At 42.2% G+C, this 20,836-nt stretch overlaps 1 protein-coding gene across 1 annotated transcript in view; it reads right to left on the bottom strand.

Annotated features, from left to right (window-relative positions):
- Positions 1-432: 432 nt before the first annotated feature.
- Positions 433-20,836, bottom strand: part of Mosmo (modulator of smoothened) — a 61,378-nt gene continuing 40,974 nt past the window's right edge. Inside the window, exons 2-3 of the mRNA XM_075972072.1 lie at positions 9,239-9,451; positions 433-4,180 (exon numbers count right to left, since the gene is read on the bottom strand). Coding sequence (XP_075828187.1) covers positions 3,996-4,180; positions 9,239-9,451 — 398 coding nt within the window. The 3' untranslated portion in view covers positions 433-3,995. The remainder of the gene's footprint in view (positions 4,181-9,238; positions 9,452-20,836) is intronic.

Genomic DNA, 20,836 nt, shown 5'->3' with positions numbered 1-20,836 from the left:
TCTTCTTAAACTTCCCAGACAGCCACCAACTAGGGACCAAGTATTCAAATATCTGAATAAACTATGAAAACCTGGGGCTGTGGGGAACACTCTCTTTCTTGTCTAAAGACGAGCGAGGAGTGGAAGTGGAAGAGGGGGCTCCTTCACATGCGGTGCTAACATCACCTAAGAGGCCAGGTCTCTGTGAACGTGCACAAGTGCTGTGAGACTGTTCTGTTGGCTTTAACACAGGCTGGCCTCAGACTTCCCATGTAGCTGAGGATTACCTTGAACTTCTGATCCTCATGCCTCTACCTCCTGGGCACTAGAATTACAGGCAAGTACCATGACACCTGGTTTATTCAGTGCTGGGGATTGAACACATGGCCCGGGAGAGCTACATCCCTAGGAGTAAACATTTAAAATCACAGCTTATTAAAAGTAATAGAAGCCTTTTTAGTTTCTTTAGTAGACAATTTATTTTGATAAACTTGCTCAATAACAAAAATACAAGTGAAGAAAATTATGTTCACTTTATACAGTCGTATTAACAATTTGTTTTCAAACTATTAATTGAAAAAATGTTATAACCAATTAGAAAACAATTCTCAATAAAGTTGGGATAATATACAGATCTTGACCACAAACTAAAACCTCTCAAGGCAATACAACTAAAATCTCTGTGTAGGTAATTCTACACAGACCACCTTTTTCCTTCATATATTTTTATCCTTCAAAAATTTTCTGAAAGCTTACTGTTTTGACTTGTGAGTGAAAATTTAAAAGAAAATCAAAGAGGGTTGATAAAACAGTTACTGTAACCAGAGTAACTGGTGACTAGTAGTCTTTTAATAAAGACAAAATAAATGCAACACGTTCTTCTAACGAAGGCCATGATGCAAAATCATAGCTAAGAATAGATCCAAAGTTAGTTTTCCACACCTTTTAGGACCTTTCTTCTAAATCAATAGATTGCCTCTCACCAGGGCTATCTGCTATTTCACTGAAGAGATTAAACAGTGAACTCACACAACACCACACAGAGAAATCAAAGCTGTAGGCAAAAGGATAAAAACCAATGTGTTTTGGTCATCTAGAACATTACAAAGGAAAACAAGGCATCCTTCAAAAACAAAACAGAAGGAACAGAAACTAGGTTTGTGAGAGATGAAGAGTCCGCACGTCACACCCACACACGAACAACACAGAACATGGGTTACCTTTGGAAAGGATTGTACTGAAATGTTTGCTTTTAATGAATTGGAGATTTTTATCTTACAGATGTTTAGGTTTGTTCAATAGGAGCTTCCCCAAAACTCAAACTAATTCAGTCTTGTGCAAATAAAACCTAAAAATAGTTTTCAGCAGATTTTACAGTGATACTCTTAGGCATGAGAAGAGCGTACACTCTAAGAACAATGTAACAGACAAAAATTTGACAAATGATTGCACCATAGTGTTTTATATACATTTTACAAGATATGACTCCTGCTATAAATTAATACTGTGCTACGTAGTACTCATAGTGACCTTTTAAAAGCAGCTGCTGGCAGCTGGGCGTCCTTCCACTTACAGGACAGATTATACGGATGAGCCCACTTCAGCAACATTTGGTCTGGGAGAGCTGACAAGGACGGGACTTCACACACTACTAGATGGGATGGTCTAATCCTGGGTTAGAGCGCTGAGTGGCTAGAGAGATGTTCCCCCACCAGCTCGTCATGCACTGGACCTCCAAGACAATGATGAAATTAAAGACAATTTAATGGTTTGGGTAATAGATACAAATAACCTAAAATTTTGTAATCTTAAATGCAATACCACTGTGAGAGAAGTAAACAGTGGGGAAATTCATAGCAGCTGAGAAACTTTCTCTCCCCATGCTCATGATCCAGTTAAAAATATCTTGAGAAACTATTTGCAATAAAACCCATCTTTTGAAAGAGAAAAGTTCTTGGTCATGTCAGTTAATTTGAACTGTATGTTGCTAATACTTCATATCAGTGGTATAATGCCAACTACCAAAGCTTCCCTTCAAAGTGACCCACCTGACTGAGGGATCATCGGAGCACAATCCACAGTGTGCACACAACACACACGTCTAGTGGTGGCCTCAGAACTGACTGGATGTAATACTTGGTGGAAGTGTCCTTGCTCTGGTTTACAGGCTTCGCACAGAAGGGTCTCCTCCAGGCTTCCTGGGTGAGCCCGAACACTGGGTTTTCATCCACAACTTAATACTGTGAGACAGGTGAAGAGCAAGCTGGCGGGAAGGAAATGAAGCTCCGTTCTGGACTGTCTCTGAGGAGGCAACTCCACCTCTGAGGAACTAGTCTGAGGAATAATCAAGCTTCTTAGAAATCATTCCGGCTTGTATGAAGCCAGGGCTGCGTGTGGCTCTGTTCTGTTCACCAACAGGGACATCTAGACTGCCATTCACTATAGAGAAAACAAACTCAGCTCCACTGCCATGAAACATCCTCCTCGTGACGAACTTCAAACGGCATTAGATAATGTTCACCAGGAAAAATCTAGGTGTTGACATAGACATGGACATGTGGAGAAGAACGGACTGTGTTTTAAAGTATTTATGAATTCAGGGTAAGCTGTACTGTTGCTTCTAGAAAAACCCTTAAGGCCGTGGGTTTAATGCAGCCTTCAAAACAAATGCAAGGGTGTTAGCTTTTCAAGCAAACAAAGGTGTGAAGCATATAAAGCAAACAGTGTATTGCTCAAGTGTCTGGTAAAGATGTATTAGCAATCTTACAGATAAAATGCCATTTTTATGGTAGAGTAGAATTAGTGTTGTAAATAGGCCAAACAGCCAGATATTTGCTAGTGAACTTGTGTTTACATGAAGTTGTGTGCTTGAACATATACAATGCATTATTAATGTAGAAGACTGAGCCAGTGGGGAAAAGCAATTCTCTATAATACAACAGATGACAGTTGCCAATCATTTCAACAGTGTCAGATTCCCCAACCTATAAGGTTTGACATGACCTTACCTTTACTATCATATACAAATAAATTAAACCTAGAAAGAATCTTTAGCTTAACTTAAAATTGCACCTAGAAAGGTATGGAGTTATTTGTACCTATTACAGAAACCTGTCAAAATCAAGGGCTACTACAAAGAATGAGGTAAACTGAAGACTCTCTCCACTATGCAGCCTTCAGATAAATGGCTTTTTTCTATTGAGTTCTAGGTTGCACACCACAGTGTTTTGCTAGCAAGCATTCAGAGTTCTCTTCCAGGAACTGTTTGCATGTGTGCATATATAAATGTACACACACATACACACACACACACATATACACACTGTATACTGCATCAGCAAAATATATATATTATATATATATTTATATAAATATAAGGAAGATTTCCCCCACCCACCCCAAACTTGTTTCTTAGTGTTTTCTTTTTTCGTTTGTACACAGAGATTAGGGAGTTTTAGAATTTTTACATACATTTTAGCAAACAAGTTTTGATCTATTGGCTTCTCGGTGCAGTAATGCAACGGCAATCCACTGCAGGGCCAAAGGCTCACAACATGACAAAGGAGTTGAGAACACTAACGTCTTAGGAGGTGAGGCCAGCCCCACACGAACCTCCAGCACCCCTCTGGTCCATCACGATTCATAAATACTAGGCTCCCCCCCCATGAATCATTAGACATTAAAAACAGATCACCAGAGTCACAGGGCCACATGCTTTCAGTATAAAGCACTCTCCTTCACTAGGTCGCTATCACAGTGCAGACTGCCTGCCTGAATATGCTCAGGAGATTTAGTCAATATTGTATTTGGTTATGGAAAAGGCTCTCATTCTTTTTTAAAATCCAAAGTGCATAGTGAGAACAAATCAAAACACTTTTTTTTTCTTTTCAGCATCAGGTTCATCTAAGCATCTTCCTATGAGAGGACTGCCCAGACGCCTTCTTTTTGTCCTCCCAAGCTCTAAAAATAAAAAATAAAATTAAAAATAAAAGCAAATTAAGCCATTTAGACATTCGTCAGCCTGGTAAACAGACTTTGCCAGCAAAGAGAAGTCCTACTATTGTGAAGAAAATCGATAAGACAAAAAGTACATATGACGACCCAACTACTGTGTTGTTGGGTAACTTATAAGGTTGACCTCCGACTTCATTGATGTAAAATCCTATTGGAAATATTAGGGCAGCCATACAGAAAAGGATCACTGTAAAACAAACCAAAATACAACATTAGTAACATGCTTTGGTGATGGGGAAAAAACAAAACCAAAAACAACAATGAAGATTTGGTACAAAGCAATTTATATGACCTGTAGATATCAAGGCCACACCTGTGAAAACATGAACCCCCTTGTCAAGACTTGTATACACTACAGGTCACACAATTCCCTGAAGCCTAACAAATCTAACACAGTAGATGTTGAGCTACAGTTCTTTATGCAAGTCTTTAGATGATTTTGAATTATGAGCATTTGTGTGTATGTGTCTGTCAGTCTGTCTGTCTTAACATTTATAATTAAGAGCAGAGTTAGGGGTGATGTTCTGCCCTAATATCCATTAGCTGGCCTGTTTTCTTCCTTAAAATAGGAGAACTATTAACAGGATAAATGAAATAAGCTCAAGCCCCTGGCAAAGCATTGGGCTGACAAAAGGGCTGAGTAGACGCGGCACTGTCACGTCACAGCTGCACCGCCGGTCCTCCTCACAGTGCAGAGGAGCCTGGGGAGAAGGTGCACAAACAGAAATACTACTTCTCTTACTCTGGTGTTCAACCAACTGGAGAAAGATCGCCCGATCTCGGGGTGGTTAGCACACTGTCAGAGTGGTTATCTCTCCAGGATAATGTTCTAACACAGTAATGTTTCTATCAGGGTTCTAAATACACAGACAACAAAGTCAGGAAGGGTGAGAAACCCCCTTTGGGTTTTATATATAAACACAATAAAATACATTTTTCATTAAAATGTATTTTAATACATTTTAAACACAGTATCTGGGCAGAAGTAATACCTGTATTACTTTTACCAAATAATGTATTTCCAGTGCTACCAAAGAAATGCTCTTCCAAGTAAACATAAATTACCCACAGTTGGGTTAGCTTTTCGGAGAAATTATTTTTGTTTCTTGAAGGTAGTAGTCAAGTGTTCATCGTCCCTTGAACTTCTTGGGACAGAAGGCTGACTGTCCCAAGACAGGGTTTCTCTGTAACTTTGAAGCCTGATCTGGAACTAGCTCTTGTAGACCAGACTGACCTCGAACTCACAGAGATCCACCTGCCTCTGCCTCCTGAGTGCTGGGATTAAAGGCATGCGCCAACACCGCCCAGCTCAGAAGGCTCTCTGAACACAGATGAACCAGCTGCTGGGTATGACGATCTGAAACTTTTTCATAAATAGAATGGGAAACCTTTCCAAGACAAACCTATCCCTAGGAATATCAAGAGAACCCTGAACAAATCTATCAGTTGCCAATAGCTCTAAAATTTTCTCGGTGGGTTAATCAATCAGAAGAACTTAACGCAATCACTTCCTGGATGAACACCAATAGTACATTAAATGGCAACGCTTGCTTAAGTAATATCCCTTAAGAAACATTTCAGTATTCTTTTTTTATGTTTTTTGTTTTGTTTTGTTTTTTGAGACAAGGTTTCTCTGTAGCTTTAGATCCTATCCTGGAACTAGCTCTTGTAGACCAGGCTGGCCTCGAACTCACAGAGATCCGCCTGCCTCTGCCTCCCGAGTGCTGGGATTAAAGGTGTGCGCCACTAGCGCCCAGACATATCAGTCAGTATTCTTTTATGCTCTGTATCACTTTGGAAGATTATTCTATACTATACAGACAGAAAACCTAGTTCACTTTAGACAAATGACTGCACAAAACAATATCATACAAGCAAATCTGAATTCTTTGTATTTTCCTTCTACAAAGGAAAAATGTAGGCCTCAGATTCCATTAGGGTTTTGGCCCTTTGACTAGTAATCAATTAACAATTTTAGATGTGCTGTAAACATCCACTTATCAGTGTGAGTGAGAGAATGAAACCAGTCTAATAGGAGCCATGGGGTTGAGGGAGGTGTGTGAACCAAGTGCAGCTCTTGGGGGTACAGGCAAGAACTCAAGCAGCAGGCTAGCTTGAATTGTACACAAGAGCCTGCATCAACACACTGTGTAAACATACACACACTTGTCCACTGGGGGCAAGGCTATTTTTAAAACATTTTTTTCTGATATTGAGCAACTTAGGAAACAGTAAAATAATTCAGAAACACTTTAGTAATATATAAACATTAGTTTATGTTACTGTGCCAATTTTCTCTACTGAAAAAATTCTGTCCTTTATTAATGGACAATAAATACCACTCATTTAACAGCTACAATTATAGATAAAAATTTGAAGAGTATTTTCTAAACTGGTTATGAATAGTTCAACATAATTTGAGAAAGCAACAGCTTCCTATTAATTCTGATTTTAAGGCGTAGGAATCTGGTTCTCTATACTTTCTAGGGTCCAGATTTATGTAGTTGGAGTTTCTGTTTGAAGCTATCGAGAACTGTGAAGTTACTTCAGATCCTAAATCATCATTAGTGTTTACAACAGCAGCAGCTATCACATGTGATGATCAAGCTCTGGTCCTAAGCAAGCTCACAGAGTCAGCACCATCTCCGCCATGGGGCAGGTTTCTCGGTAGTGACAACAGGAGCACCTGTACCTGAGGCTGTGATCAGAGTGGTAAAAAGGGGGCTGTGGAAAAGGCTCAGTAGGTGAAGTACCAGCTGTGCATGGAGAGGTGCAAGTTCAGATCCCCAGCACCACACAAACCGCTGGGTATGGCAGGCGGCTGGTGGAGACAGATGGCTCTCCAGGGCTTGCTGGATGTCCAGTCTAGCCAAATGGTGAGTACCAAAGTTTAGTGAGAGACCTTGTCTCAAAAATTAAGCTGGAGAGTGGTAGGGAGGACACCTGATAAAAACCTTTGGCCTCCACATGAGCATACACTCACTTGTGGGTACACACACACACACACACACACATACACACACACAGTGATAAAAGAATAGGGTCAGAATTAAAGAAAGGAACTCATCCTTGCTTTTCTTGTCCCCACCAGCAAGGTCCATCACGTGGGGTTCTCCTGACAGAGGATCTGTCATTAGAACGTTACTCTCACATAATGACAAAAACTACTACCCAACTAATGAAAAACTATATACGCATGGGCAGTGGTGACGCACGCCTTTAATCCCAGCACTCGGGAGGCAGAGGCAGGCGGATCTCTGAGTTCAAGGCCAGCCTGGTCCACAGAGTGAGTTCTAGGACAGCCAGGAGACACAGAGAAACCCTATCTCAAAAATTCAAAAATAAAACTTATATACAGCAGGGCTCAAATACATCTTCATAGCTGAACCACTAGGGGGAGCTCCCCAGCCAGCAAGCACAGACTAAATGTCAATTTAAATTTACTCCAAGCCATTTTACGTTAAAGAATAGAGGTAGAAAATGGAGACATTTTAGTATAAGTATGTATTTTTTAGAGTAGATAAGGGTTTCTGCATATACAACACTACTTTTCAGAAACTGCTGGAAACAGCAAGGGCCTCCGGCAAAGAGGCTCTGAAGGCTGGTGGCAGTGAAGAATGAGACTTCACTTGGTTACCATCCATCAACTTGAATCACTCCCATATGCACATACAATTTCAAAAATAAAAGAAACACATTGCATTTTGGAGTCAACTATACGCAAAGACCTTTTTGTTGAAGGGGAATAAAAAACAAAGATAAACCCTAGTTCCTCTCCTTTCCTGGCCCCATGAGTCTCTTACCGCTGTTCTTGCCTAATGTAAATTTGTCACGTTGCAGTTTAGGTTTTTGGTCCTTGATATTGTTTTACTCATTAGTGAGTGAATCAAACCTGGATAAATGAGTGTGTCTGTGAGTAGAAGATACAAGATTAGATTCTCTTTATTTAAGTCCTCAGCAACACGCTTTCAGCGAGCAGCCTCCTCTCTACAATTGCCTCTGGCCTCACTCTCTGGAAAAAGAGTTGTCTCAGGCCTCAGGATCATCAGATTGTTTATCATTTTTAATAAGGGCAAGGAGGAGTTGCTTACCTCAAAGGCAATTTGATCTAGATTCTACTATTCAGGAAGATGGTAAGACAAAAACGAACGAAGTTGGAAACAAAGTTCCAAGGCAGCTGGAGAGACAGGGAGTCCCGGAGGAACAGCACCCAGCCTCACATAGAGTTAGCAGTGCTCTAACTCAGCTACACGTCTAGCTGAGATAAACTTAGTTTTAATGTTAATAGGGTTACCTGAAGTTATCTTTTACTCTGGTTATAGTTGTTTTAAATAAAAACATTAAGCAGAGTGAGCTATGTTAAAACCATCTTTGGAAACGTATGCAACCTGAGATGAGCCTAAGACTCAGCACTGGAGACCTCAGTGCTCTGCACACGTCTTCATCCCACGAGTGCAGACCAGTGACCATGGCTACTGTGCACCACACACTTCCCTCCACGGGGGATGTTCAGCAGCACACTCGGCCTCTGCCCACTAGCTGTGATTATAAAAACGTTTCCAAATATTGCCAAATATACCCTGTGGTGAAAAACTATTTTAGAGACAAAAAAACAGAATCACAGAAATGTTCTTGTGTGTGTGTGTGTATTTGTTTTCCTTAAACTTGGGATAAGTTTCTAAAGTGTTCAGTAATTAAACCAGTTTTGCAAATTATAAGTGAATACTATATGAAATAGATAAATTCATGACACCACCACGAATAGCTTAGTAGAATAAGAAACTGTGACAAACAGTTACTAAAAAACTAAATGTGTTGATTTTTCAATGATAATCCAACCCAGTAGAAACAAAAATCAACAATATTAAAAAGCAAATCATTGCCTTCATCTAAGTTATATATTTTCCTAGATTTATCTTTATTTTCATAGAGGATACCAGTACCTTCATGAAGTGGAAACCACCCGGACTAGTGGTAGCTCCAAGTCACAAACCTGAAACACTACGTTACAGAGAATAAAAGTGAGCCTCATTAAAAGAGCATTCACACAGAGCAGTGACAGCTGTGGGTGTCGTGGTCCTGCAGTGACAATGCTGACGAGCTGTGGGACTGTGCGGTCTATCTCATGGTCACGTGAGTGGTGCTCCGGGAAGATTTACTGAGTCCTTAGGACTGATCTTGATAATCTTCGTACAAATGCCACTGTGCGTGCCTTCTAGACCAACTTAGTAAGCGGGCTACTTACTTCCAGTGAATGCTATCCACCGAGCATATTTTGTAGCTTCTCTTCGCCAGTGGGAAGCCACCAGCAAACCACACGTGACAGTCAAGGAAATGATTCCCATGATGATAAAAAACAGGGTGGTGACCCACTCTGGGGGAAGCCGGGGAGGGATGCAGGTCCGGTCTCGTCCATGGATTGTTTGACACTGTCGCACTAGGCCCACAGTGAGTGCTCCTGGGAAGAAGCAAAGGTGGAATACTTTAGTAAGTCTGCATACCCGAGAACATTCCCACAAAACCTCTTTCACACTTAGATCTTGTTGGTAAGCATTTAATTCGGAGCTGTCTTCAGCAGTCTGATGCTGTTTATAATGTGGCAATGCTTGGGTTAATGTAGGAAATGAACATAAGCAATGAGAACAAGCCCCGAGAGCTGTAAAGCATCAGTCCAGTCACTCCTGAACAAAAGCACTTCTTTCTGTCATGGCCGCTTTTCTAGAGACTAGACCATGGTCCAGGCTGACTGGACACCTGCACACCATCCGGAGTCTGCATTCTAAATGCTCTTCTCTGAGTACTTGTGTCAGGCACTGATCGGGCTCCAGGGAAACAGCAGCAAAGTGGCTGGCTGAGCCTCCTGCCCTTCTTGATCTTGCACACTGGCAGCAAGAACTGCATTTTTCTCTTTCTGGATTCAAGACTGTACAGTACTTTATTTTGGCTGAGGAAGAAGTATGTATAGGAAATTGAATGCAAACTTGGAATATACCTAATGATAATATCTAAACTATATAATGCATTAAACACTAAGGTGAACTTATCAAAAGTAAAAGAAAGGTGTGGCTCACTCTTTTTATCATTATGTAAGAGCACAGCTGCAACCTCACTGGCATGTGTCAACAGGAACACAAAAGTGACCAAGGCAAACTGTAAAGTACCCCACTATCATTAATTTTCAAAACTTTATTATTTTATTATTATCAAGCTGTAGGGCAGTGTGAGAGAGAAAGTGCTGCGTGTGTGTGTGTGTGTGTGTGTGTGTGTGTGTGTGTGTGTGTGCGTGCATGGGCAGGGAGGCTGAGGTCAGCTGTGGAGTCGGTTCTCCTTTCTATTTACCTGGGTTCTGGGGATCACACTCACGCGGTTGAGCTTGTGTGCACTTTGCCTGAGAGCCCTCTTCTTGTTCCCTCCCATGAAGAGATGTGAACTAATTTCTCTGAAGCACCAAGTGCCATTGGATGGAATTACTTTAAAGAAACCCAGATTAGGAAGGTAAGAGACTATTTTCTGTTTTTCCACACAAAGAATTACAATTTACTTCCAAATAAAAGCTGTTCCCTCGCCGGGTGGTGGTGGCGCACGCCTTTAATCCCAGGGAGGCAAAGGCAGGTGGATCTCTGTGAGTTCGAGACCAGCCTGGTCTACAAGAGCTAGTTCCAGGACAGGCTCAAAAAACACAGAGAAACCCTGTCTCGAAAAACCAAAGGGGAAAAAAAAAAAAAAAGCTGTCCCCTCTGCAAGAGTGACTGCAAATGGGAGCAGCTACTAAACACAAGCGTGAACCCCCGAGAGCCGCTGAAGACAGCAGGTTCCGCCTCTTTCTAGGGAGGGGGCATCTTTCTTGGCTGGCCTTTTGTTTCGAATATGAACAGTCCCCTCCCCCTAGTTTACAGCAACACTCCCTCAGAATCAAGGCATTGGCAGGAACAGGGCCTTCTTAAGGACTGGCAGCAAAACGGGAGCAGCAGCCCGGGGCTGGATCTGTCTGCAGAGTGTGCGGGTAGGTGGGTTTCTTAGGAAGGAGTGCTTGGTACAACTTGCATCTTTCCATCAATCCCATTTTAGAAATAAAGCATGTGTTAAAAAAGAAAGAAACACAGGCTGGAGAGACAGCTCAGTTGTCAAGAGTATCTACTGTTCTTGCAGAGAACCCAAGTTTAGTTCCCAGCACCCACTGTAGGGGGCTCACAACTGTCTGCACCTCCAGGTTCAAGATCTGAAGCCCTTTTCTGACCTCTGTGGATAACTGCATTCGCTCCTACAAAGACACACACACACACACACACACACACACACACACACACACACACACTATAAAGATCTTAAAGAGTAAAGTAAAGTAGGTTTTGGGAAGGGGCTCAGTAGGTAAAGTGATTTCTGAGCAAGCATGGATTTTTGGTTCCCTAGCTCCCACTAGGGACAAACAGTACCAGCTGCGATCCTAGTGTGGGGAGGTGGAGCCCAGAGGATTCTGCTGTCTTGCTGGCCACAGCCTAGCTCAGTCTGTGATCACCTCAGTGAGAGAGCCTGTCTGAAAACACTTGCAAACTCACATGTACCTTTCCCACACTATGTACACGATAAAAACAAAACCAAACACTAAAAAAGATTTAGAAAAGAAAGGTGATAAAAAAAAAAAGTTCTCGGGGGCTCGAGAAATGGCTCAGTGGTTAAGAGCACTGACTGCTCTTCCAGAGGTCCTGAGTTCAATTCCCAGAAACCACATGGTGGCTCACAGGCATCTATAATGAGACCTGGCGCCCCCTTCTGGCCTGCAGGCACACATGGAAGGAATGCTGTACACAAAATAAATAAATAAATCTTTTTAAAAAAGTTCTCTGAAAAATGAATTATGGGGTGGGAGAGATGGCTGAGTGGTTAAGAGTAATGCTGTTCTTCCAGAGGTCCTGAGTTCAATTCCCAGGTAGCTCACAAACATCTATAATGTGATCTGATGCCCTCTTCTGGCCTAATGTCATACATGCAGATAGACTACTCACATAAGAAATAAAGAAATAACTCTTTAAAAAAGAGTTATGGTCTCCCCTCTTCTCCAATGCTAATTCTCCCTGGCCAGAACTCTGAGATGATAAACAAGCTGTACTTTTTCTTAATCAAATAATCAGGTCCAGCTGATGAATCCTGCACAGGTGCAAGAAACACAGGCACAATATGAAGACTGTCACAGGCAGCACAAAGACCAAAGTGAGCAAACTCTTACGGCACTGTCATCTACTATGTCCCCAGCTGCTGTGTGGAACCTAGGGACTTACAAAGAGTAGGCACCGAGGGTTACATGACTTCTGAAACAGTAAAAGTTTCTTCTGAATGCTAAGTTGAGGTGGGGCAGAGCCTACTATGATAAAGCATTATAATGCAATTCTGGAAATAAAGAAGGCATTCACAGCTGTGTCCATGAACTCCTAACAGGAAACCACTCCTGATCATTCGGCAGAAAGACTTCTAACAAACTGCCCTCTCAGAGTCAAGGTTCCAGTTATAAAAGCTGAACTGTAATGTTGAAAGACACTTGCACAAATGCAACACTGGGTTTCCATTATGGAGGCAACTGTCTTCACCATGCAACAGACAAAGGAAGCCTGACTGGCAGCTGCACACACCTACTGATGAGATCTGCACTGAGGATTATCTTGTGAGTGCAAACATTCAAACCCCGTCCAGAGCATTAGAGGGAAAGCTCTCTCTCTCCTTGAGAATATTTCTGAGTACTCCTGTGTTCCCCCTCTGACTCTGGTTAAGAACAGGGCGAGGATGCCTACTGTGCTTGCCAGTTGTCAAGGCTTTCAGAGTAAGACTTCTTTTTGCCGCCTCTTCTGCCTAGCAAAGCACAGCACGAAAAAGCAAGAAAATGGAAATGATGGCTATTAGCAAACTGGAGAAAACCCAGTGGATGTTCAGCTGTAGAGAGGCTCTGCTCCTGTATTTCTAAAATTCCGTATCACAACCAAGCAAGACCAAATACTCAGCACCTCTGAAGGCGGGCAAAGCAAGCAGACATTTACAATAATGTCACTCTCTCTGCCCTGTAGCTGCTCTGTAGCTGTCTGCAGGAAAGGTCAGCTAATTTTAACCAGCAATTAGATGGTATACTGCATAAAAGAACACTAATACCCAAATATCTTTCTGTGCGCTGGGTTTGTGTACTCAAATGCATGAGGTCCCAGGTCCCATCTCCACATCCCAGAGAGGATCCCTGCAAGGCTCTCAAATGCTCGGCTATTAGAGAATGAGAGTCCCAAAACAATACTCTCATGCTTCCAGTGCAAACAGATTTTCCTACAATAGAGAGGGGTTAGTGTTAACAGTGGTCGGTCAATGTTGTTATACTTTGCCCTCTGGAGTAGGACTGTAATTCAGTAACATTTATAATGTACTCACACATATTCTATGGGCTAACTGGGAGAATCTGCACAGCCAATTGCTTGGAGATTTAGATTTTGTTAGCGCCCACACTTTGAACAGGCCTTTAAATTTCATCTTTATTTAAATGAATTATCTCTGGCCCATCTTTTACTGCCTCTAGATTTCTAATACACTCTGCATTGCACAGTCAAAGCTGATGTTAAAAAGCAGCTTTGAAGGTAGTGGTGGTCCTGAGTATTGAGTCCAGGGATTGTCTACCCTCAGACGTGGGGATTTAAAAAATAACAGAACACAGCTGGGCATGGTGGCGCACACCTTTAACCCCAGCATTCAGGAGGCAGAGGCAGGCAGATCTGAGTTCGAGGCCAGTCTAGTCTGCAAAAATTAGTTCCAGGACAGCTACGGCTACATAGAGAAACCTTGTCTTGAAAAACCAACCAAACAAAACAAAAAAGCCCACAAACAAACAAACAAAAAAAGAATGCCATCTTTTCAGAGAAAAAAAATTATACTTTGTGCTTCACTGGAGAATCATCAAATGGCCTGAAGCAGTGGGCACACAGCAGGAATCAAATGGATTAAAAACAAACTACAATTAGAACCATGCCGCATCCCAGAGGTTCTCTGGAAAAGCTGTTGTTCAGTGTGGCTTTTTGCAGGTTAAGCGAAAGTCCAACCATTTACTATTTTTTGTTTTACACAACAGGATTTTTGTCTTTTTAAGGTGCCTATGACTGCATTCCCCAAGCAGCCTATCTATCTTTACCCTGCAGTTGTTGCCTGGGTAACCAATCCATCCAAACAAGAGATTTATACACAACAGAAAAAAGGAAACCAAACTAGAGGCTCCAGCCTTCCACGAGCCTCACAGGATCGCTCGTGCCTGTGTATCATCCACATGGAAAGTCACAGGGTCCCGCTCTCTGAGTGTGGGACCTTAACTAAACTGACTTTTGAAGCTCATCCTCTAGACCAGACACAGTCTGAGCATGTCTGCTGCCACGGTGAACATCTTCACTGGAGACGGAGGAGGTATGTCATCACTGGGTTAAAGGCACGCCACAGAAAATATGTAACCCAGAGCTGTGAAGCAGCATACACGCCCACCAGAGCCTGTTACAGGCAAATCATGTGACATGCCCACCAATCTGGACCTTATCCCTGCCATCAATGTGATTTCTGGCTTTCTACCAGAGAGCGTATCCTTGGCAAGCTGTTTATTGGTTACACACGCCAAACAAATGCTTCACCACAAATGTCTTAATGACTGATAAAGGTTCACTTTCTGTTCTTCCAACAGCAGTGGTGTTTAAGCAAGTGACATCACTCCAATTTTAACTGAAAGGATGGAGATTCTCATTTTACAGACAGCTTGGGTAAGGAATTTAACAGAACTCAGGGCAAGTTTGGACAGAGGCGGTTGGGGGTGGCTAAGGCAGCTAGGGATGCGCACACAGTGCGTTCCCCTGTCACTGGGGCTTCTAGTCTCCAACCCTGAACTTTCCTCTCAGCTGTTACTTTCCTTTCTCCAGTCGGTGACTTCTTTACCCATTCCATTCCGACAGCTCAGATGCTGAGTGAGTGGTAGCACAGGTAGAGAAGCTCTAGCACTTGCCAACAAGGGTTCGGTTCCCAGAGCCCACGTCAGGAAGCTCAGGGATCTGGTCACTGACACCAGTGTGGACACAGTACTTAGCCTGGCCCTCGTGTTACTCAGGACTTCAGATATCATAATATGCCGCTCATTAAATTGTATCTTTGGCCTATTTGCTTTTTGGTCAGTTCACTTTTTATAAACTTCTGTGTCCTAGCATAAACACAGAAGTAGCAGAAGAAAAGGACTACTAGCTATGGTTCTGGAAGAGATATCTTGATGATATTGCAGAAACTAGTAAGTACGCCTACCACAGGGTCAAAGGTGTCAAAGTACAAACAGCTGGAAGCCTTTCCTGTAAGAGAGTGCTGCTTGAACAAGGCTACCTAAGGAAATGATTCAAGTTCAGTTGCTAACGCACCCAGAAACCACTGCGGCTATAAACCAAGGGACCCAAACTTCTCCTAAGCTTAGTGCTGTTCATGGGATGCTGGGTTTGCAGTCATGCAGAACTGCAACAATTTACAAGATCACTAATGCTTCCATTCAGGTTTCAGAAGAAAGCCTGGCAGCCAGTCAGTGTGTAGCAAGGTCCGATCCTTGTGGGAAACTTGTGGGAGGGCACTTGAAACTGTGACAGTGAAGTTGAAGATGACACAGAAACCACAGGAAGCTGGAGAAGACAGGAACATGGATTGTCTGTCAGGGAAAGCCACAGGAAAGGAGAAACTAGCCCAGCAGAGAGGCCATGTGGGCTTTGACCAAATTGCCCATAGGGGTGGAGCTGCCAAGTCAATTGGCACTCACCATGCTCAAAGTTATGGTTTAAAACTCCCCCTGCTGAGTTTCAGTCTTTGTCCCTATTCCTTTCTACACTGTTTGGAAGGGGGAGGAGTGCTTACTCTGTGCTACTGTGTACTGTTTTGTTTTACCCCCAGAGACAAGGTTTCTCTGTATAGCCCTGTGGACCAGCCTAACCTTAAACTCAGACTCACTTGCCTTTGCTTACCGAGTGCTGAGATTAAAGGCATGTGCCACCACTGCCTGGCACCAAATTAAGAGGCACCCAGCAGATTAATAAAGCACACCTCTGGATCCATCTGTGAGGGGAGCTAGAGAGACAGCTAGTTCATGAGGCCTCTCATCAATGGATTACTTGGAAAGACCCTCAGGAGGTGTAGAACTTGGCTGGAGGGAATGGGTTCCTGGATATGCCTTGGAAAGGCAGGGCTCAGTCCAGGCCTCCTCCTGCTTCTCTCCGCCTTGAGTCATGAGTTGAGCAACCCTGCTCCACCACATGCTCTTGCTGCTATAATGTCTGTGTCGCCACAAGCCCAAAGCAATGGAGGAGGCTGAGCATGAATGAAACCTCTCCCCATTATAATAATAAAAGTACTGATACACGCTAAATGAAAGAAATGAGACATGAAAGGCTACATATGGTATGGTAGCACTTAAGTCAACTTCCCACATCAGGCAACTCCCAAGAGGCAGGAAGCAGATCTGCGGTTACCAGCAGAAACGGACGGACTGAGGAGTGCTGAAGAAAGCTTACTTTCTAGCATTTTTAATAATAATTTTTATTATTTTAGTGTATGAGTGTTTTTCCTGCATGCATGTGTGTCTGGTTACCATGGAGGCCAGAAGGCATGTATCTCCTAGAACTGTAGTTACAGGCAGTAGTAAGCCACCATGTGGTGCTGGGAAATGAACTTGTGTCCTCAGGAAGAGCAGCCTGTGCTCTTAACCACTGAGCCGTCTCTCCAGGCCCTGAACTATTTATACATTTTGAAAAGGTAATTTTTCCACACTCCTCAGTCTAGTTTGAACTTCTATTGAACTCAATAGCATGCCAAAACTTCTTCCTGCCCTGTGTAATGACATTTCCTCTATAGTTTCTGCACTAGGCAAATCCCATCCTTATATTGTAAAGCCATCGACAGTTTTATTGTCTTTTTTTTACAAAAGAAAAGGTGGGACTGGGGAGATGGCTCCGTGGTTCCTCTTTCAGGGGCAATAGTTTGGTTCTCAGTACTCCAGCTCCAGAGGCCCCACTTCCAGCCTCTTAAGGCACCCGTACTCATGTGCACATACCATTCTCTCTCGTGCTTGGCTGGGACTGGCCTGTTTGAGAGAAGTCAGTTCTTAATAGTAGTGAGGATTCTTTGCCTGTGAGAATATCATTGTCTTTCTGCTACTTTCAAGATTCCCTTTAAGTCTCTCAACTATTTAGGATGTGTTTAAGTGTGGGTAGTTTTAAATTTGTCCTATCTTGGGTTTGTTGATAAGGCACTGACTCAAGTTGGGGATCTTCCCCACATTTTTTCCCCTAGTGCCCTCACAGCTCCTCTCTTTCTTTCTGGAACTCTACTGTGTGTACTTGGCATGCATGGTACTACTACTTTATTCGTCTCCAATGCTCTGTTCATTTTCATGATCTGGATTTCTGCCCTTTGCAATGGAAGATAACAATCAACACACTCCTGATACTTCCTTCTGCTGATTTTTCATTTTGGATACTGACCTTTTCCACTCCAGACTTTCTACTTTAAGGTTTTCTCTTTAGCAGGTCACTGCTCACTTTTGCGATATAATGAGTTAATCTCTACCTCAGCAGTTCTCAACCTGTGGCTGCAAGCCCCACAGGGGTCACTTATTGGATATCCTGAATATCAGATATTTATATTACAATTCATAATAGTAAAAAAATTAGCGTTATGAAATAGCAATGAGGAACTATATTAAAGGGCTGCAGCATAGGAAGGCTGAGGACCACTGCTCTATCTAGAGAGTCAAAGACTGGAATTCCTTAGACTAGCTGCTTTTATTTATTTCCTCTTTATAAGACATAATTCCCTGTTTCTTTGAGTGTCTTAGAGTTTTCAGTTAAAAATTGGAAATTTTAGCCAAGTGTGGTGGTGTACACTTTTAACTCCAGTACTTAAGAGACAGAGGGCCTGGTCTATACTTAGCAAGTTTGAGGACAGCCAGAGATACAAAGAAAGATCCTGCCTTAAAAAAAAAGACAAAAAGCCAAAAACCCAGGAAAGGCAATTTTGCATAGCACACAATGTGCCACGTATACCCGGATGGGGACCATCTCCCTCCCTTTCTTGATTTATTCTTGTTACTGTTTGCCTCACAACCCTGCCGGGATAATTAGCTAAAGTCTGCATCTTTTTGCCCTGTGTGGCCTTTGAAGTCTCTCATCCATTAAACCTTTGAATTTATCAGCAGAGACATCTCAGCCTGTGCTGAGGATGTGTACAGAGGGTAATTTACAACTCTGCCTAAGCCTTCACTTCCTGTCTGAGCAGAAGTGGAAGGTTAGCTAGAGGTGAAGAATGCGAGGAGCCTCTGCACCTCCTTTCTGGGCACGAGGACAGCCTGATGATGTCTGTGGTCATCTAGATCTGGAGGACTCTGTGAGAGCTCTTCAGAGACTCCGTGGACATGGTTTTCCCCTCATGCCTGCCTGCCTGTCTTTTCTTTCTTCCTTTCTGTCAGCCTTCTGTGATCTTCAACTGGTGAAAGAACTTAGCTACCTCCTGGGTTTCAAGTAACTTGGCTGCTGATTGTATCTAACAAATGCCGTGTGGTCAAACAAAGATAAATTCTGAAAATGGAGATGCTCAGTGAGCCAGCAGACAAATCAGAACAGTAGCAGGTCCCTGTAGAAGGGTCTGGAAGTTTGACTAAGCTCTCTCAGCTCATAAGGGCGCGGCTATTCTTCAGAGCCACAGGGCTGTGAGGCACTGGCTCCAAAGCTGACAGGGAGAGGATGAACGCTCAACTGAACTGCCCCAGATCTTGATGTCCTTACTGAGAAAGCTAGGGCTGCTTCAAGACCTTAATGTCCAGAGTTCCATACCTGACATTTTCATTTTATTCATTGACTTAGCCATTGGCTTTGCTGCTTTTATAGAGAAACAGCTTTTTGAAGGTCCTTACTCGGCTGTTCTGGAGTTAGACCCAAGCTGGTCACAAGTGGAACCTAAGCTTTGCTGTTGGTTGGACAAATTATTTTATCTTTTTGCAAGCCTGCTTTTGCAGCAAAGGAACACAACTTACCATTCAGTTTGTGTGAGAATTAAACAACAAATAATAGACATGAAGCAAATGGAATTGTAAGGACTGAAAACTTATTGGGTCAGGGAATTAGGTAAACTTTTGTTTGGATTATTTTATACACACACACACACACACACACACACACACACACCTCCCATAAACACAACAGGCAGCAGACATCCTAACTTAACATAGCCGTTTACTTAGGAAACTAGCATTCCAAGATAAAAAATTGGCCACATGATGGTTGTTAAAGCTGCTAGTCATTAAAAAGAAGCCAGCTATACTCCTGTTCTAACTACTCCGCTGTATCATTCAGGCTGAAGACTGTATAGGAATCAATGTCTAAGGAACTCAAAGAAGATATGAATATGTGCTGGAATGAAGACGACAAAAACACAAACACACAGCACAATGAAATAAAGAAAACAATTCAAGATAAACTGAATTTAATCAAAATAATTTCTGAAGGAAAATCAAAAAGAAATAAAATGTAATGTGAAAAATAGAGTAAGTCAAATTAAAAGTTCAATGGAAAGCCTCACCAATGGTACAGATCACATGGAAGAGAGTGTCAGGGTGAGAAGATAAGTAAAGGATTTGGGTCACTCAGCCAATGTGAAATCAAAACAAAAAGGACAACAAAACCCTTTGATGAAATGTGCAAGAACCCTGGGACATCACAAAAAGACCAAATCCATGAATCACTAGTACAGGAGGAGGAGAAGAAACCCAAAGCCATGTAAAATATTTTAAGGAAAATCATAGAAGGAAATGTCCCAGAATCTAAGGTATCAGATGCCTATCAATGCACAAGAGGCACACAGAACACCACACGGAAAAGAAATTCCCTACATCGTATAACATTCAAACACGAAATGCACAAAACAAACAAAGGATTTTGAATGCTGCAAGAGAAAAGACCAAACCACATGTAAAGACAGGATCATCAGAATACCATTTTATTTTTCAGTGGAGACTTTAAAAACCAGAGGGCTTGGACTGATATTCTACAAGTTCTGAAAGACCACAGATGCCAGTCAGCCCAGGCTATCATACCAAGAAAAGGTATCCATCATGGTGTAAGGAGAAAGAAAAACTTCTATCATAAAAATAGATTAAAGAATTTTTTTTACATAATAAAAAACATTTATTTTTCTGAAAATATGGATGCTTTACAGAAGATTCTTCCTACAAGTCATTTTTTTGAAAATCATAGTAACAAAGAAATCAAAGTTATAAAGACAATATTGTCGATACTGAACTCAGGGGATGAGCTTGAACTTGTCTGCAAGCGTTAGAAAGCACCAGTAAAGAGAACTCCATACCGACCTAAGCAAATGTGCGTAAGTGCAAGAAATAAGAAGAGAATTCTTTGTGTAGGGTCAAGGCCTTGTGAGCTCTTCTCTGTCTCTGTCCAGTGAAAAGCTGGGAAAGCTGGGAGCAAGAGGGGTGCCCTCCCCAGGGAGGAGCAAACCAGTTGGCTGTCCAGTGCTAAATGGTCAGCCCTGAAAACAGACAGACATGTAGCATTGTATGAACTGAACAGGTTGTATTTAGGAATATAATAGATTAAAGAAATTTACAACCACTAAGGCGGCTCTACAAAAGATAATAAAAGGAATACTATGGCCTAAAGAGAAGGATAAACACATTCAAAAGGGAACAGGGAACAATAACCCCAGGACAGTTCATCAAAAGAGGTTTAAGAAAATACTACAAAAATAACAACATGATGGGAATCAGAACACACTGTCCAATAATAATTCTTAACAGCAACAGACTCATTCT

The sequence above is a fragment of the Microtus pennsylvanicus genome, chromosome 5, assembly GCF_037038515.1.
Source record: "Microtus pennsylvanicus isolate mMicPen1 chromosome 5, mMicPen1.hap1, whole genome shotgun sequence".
Classification (NCBI taxonomy): Eukaryota; Metazoa; Chordata; class Mammalia; order Rodentia; family Cricetidae; genus Microtus; species Microtus pennsylvanicus.
This window is presented reverse-complemented; position numbering and strand designations above follow the sequence as displayed.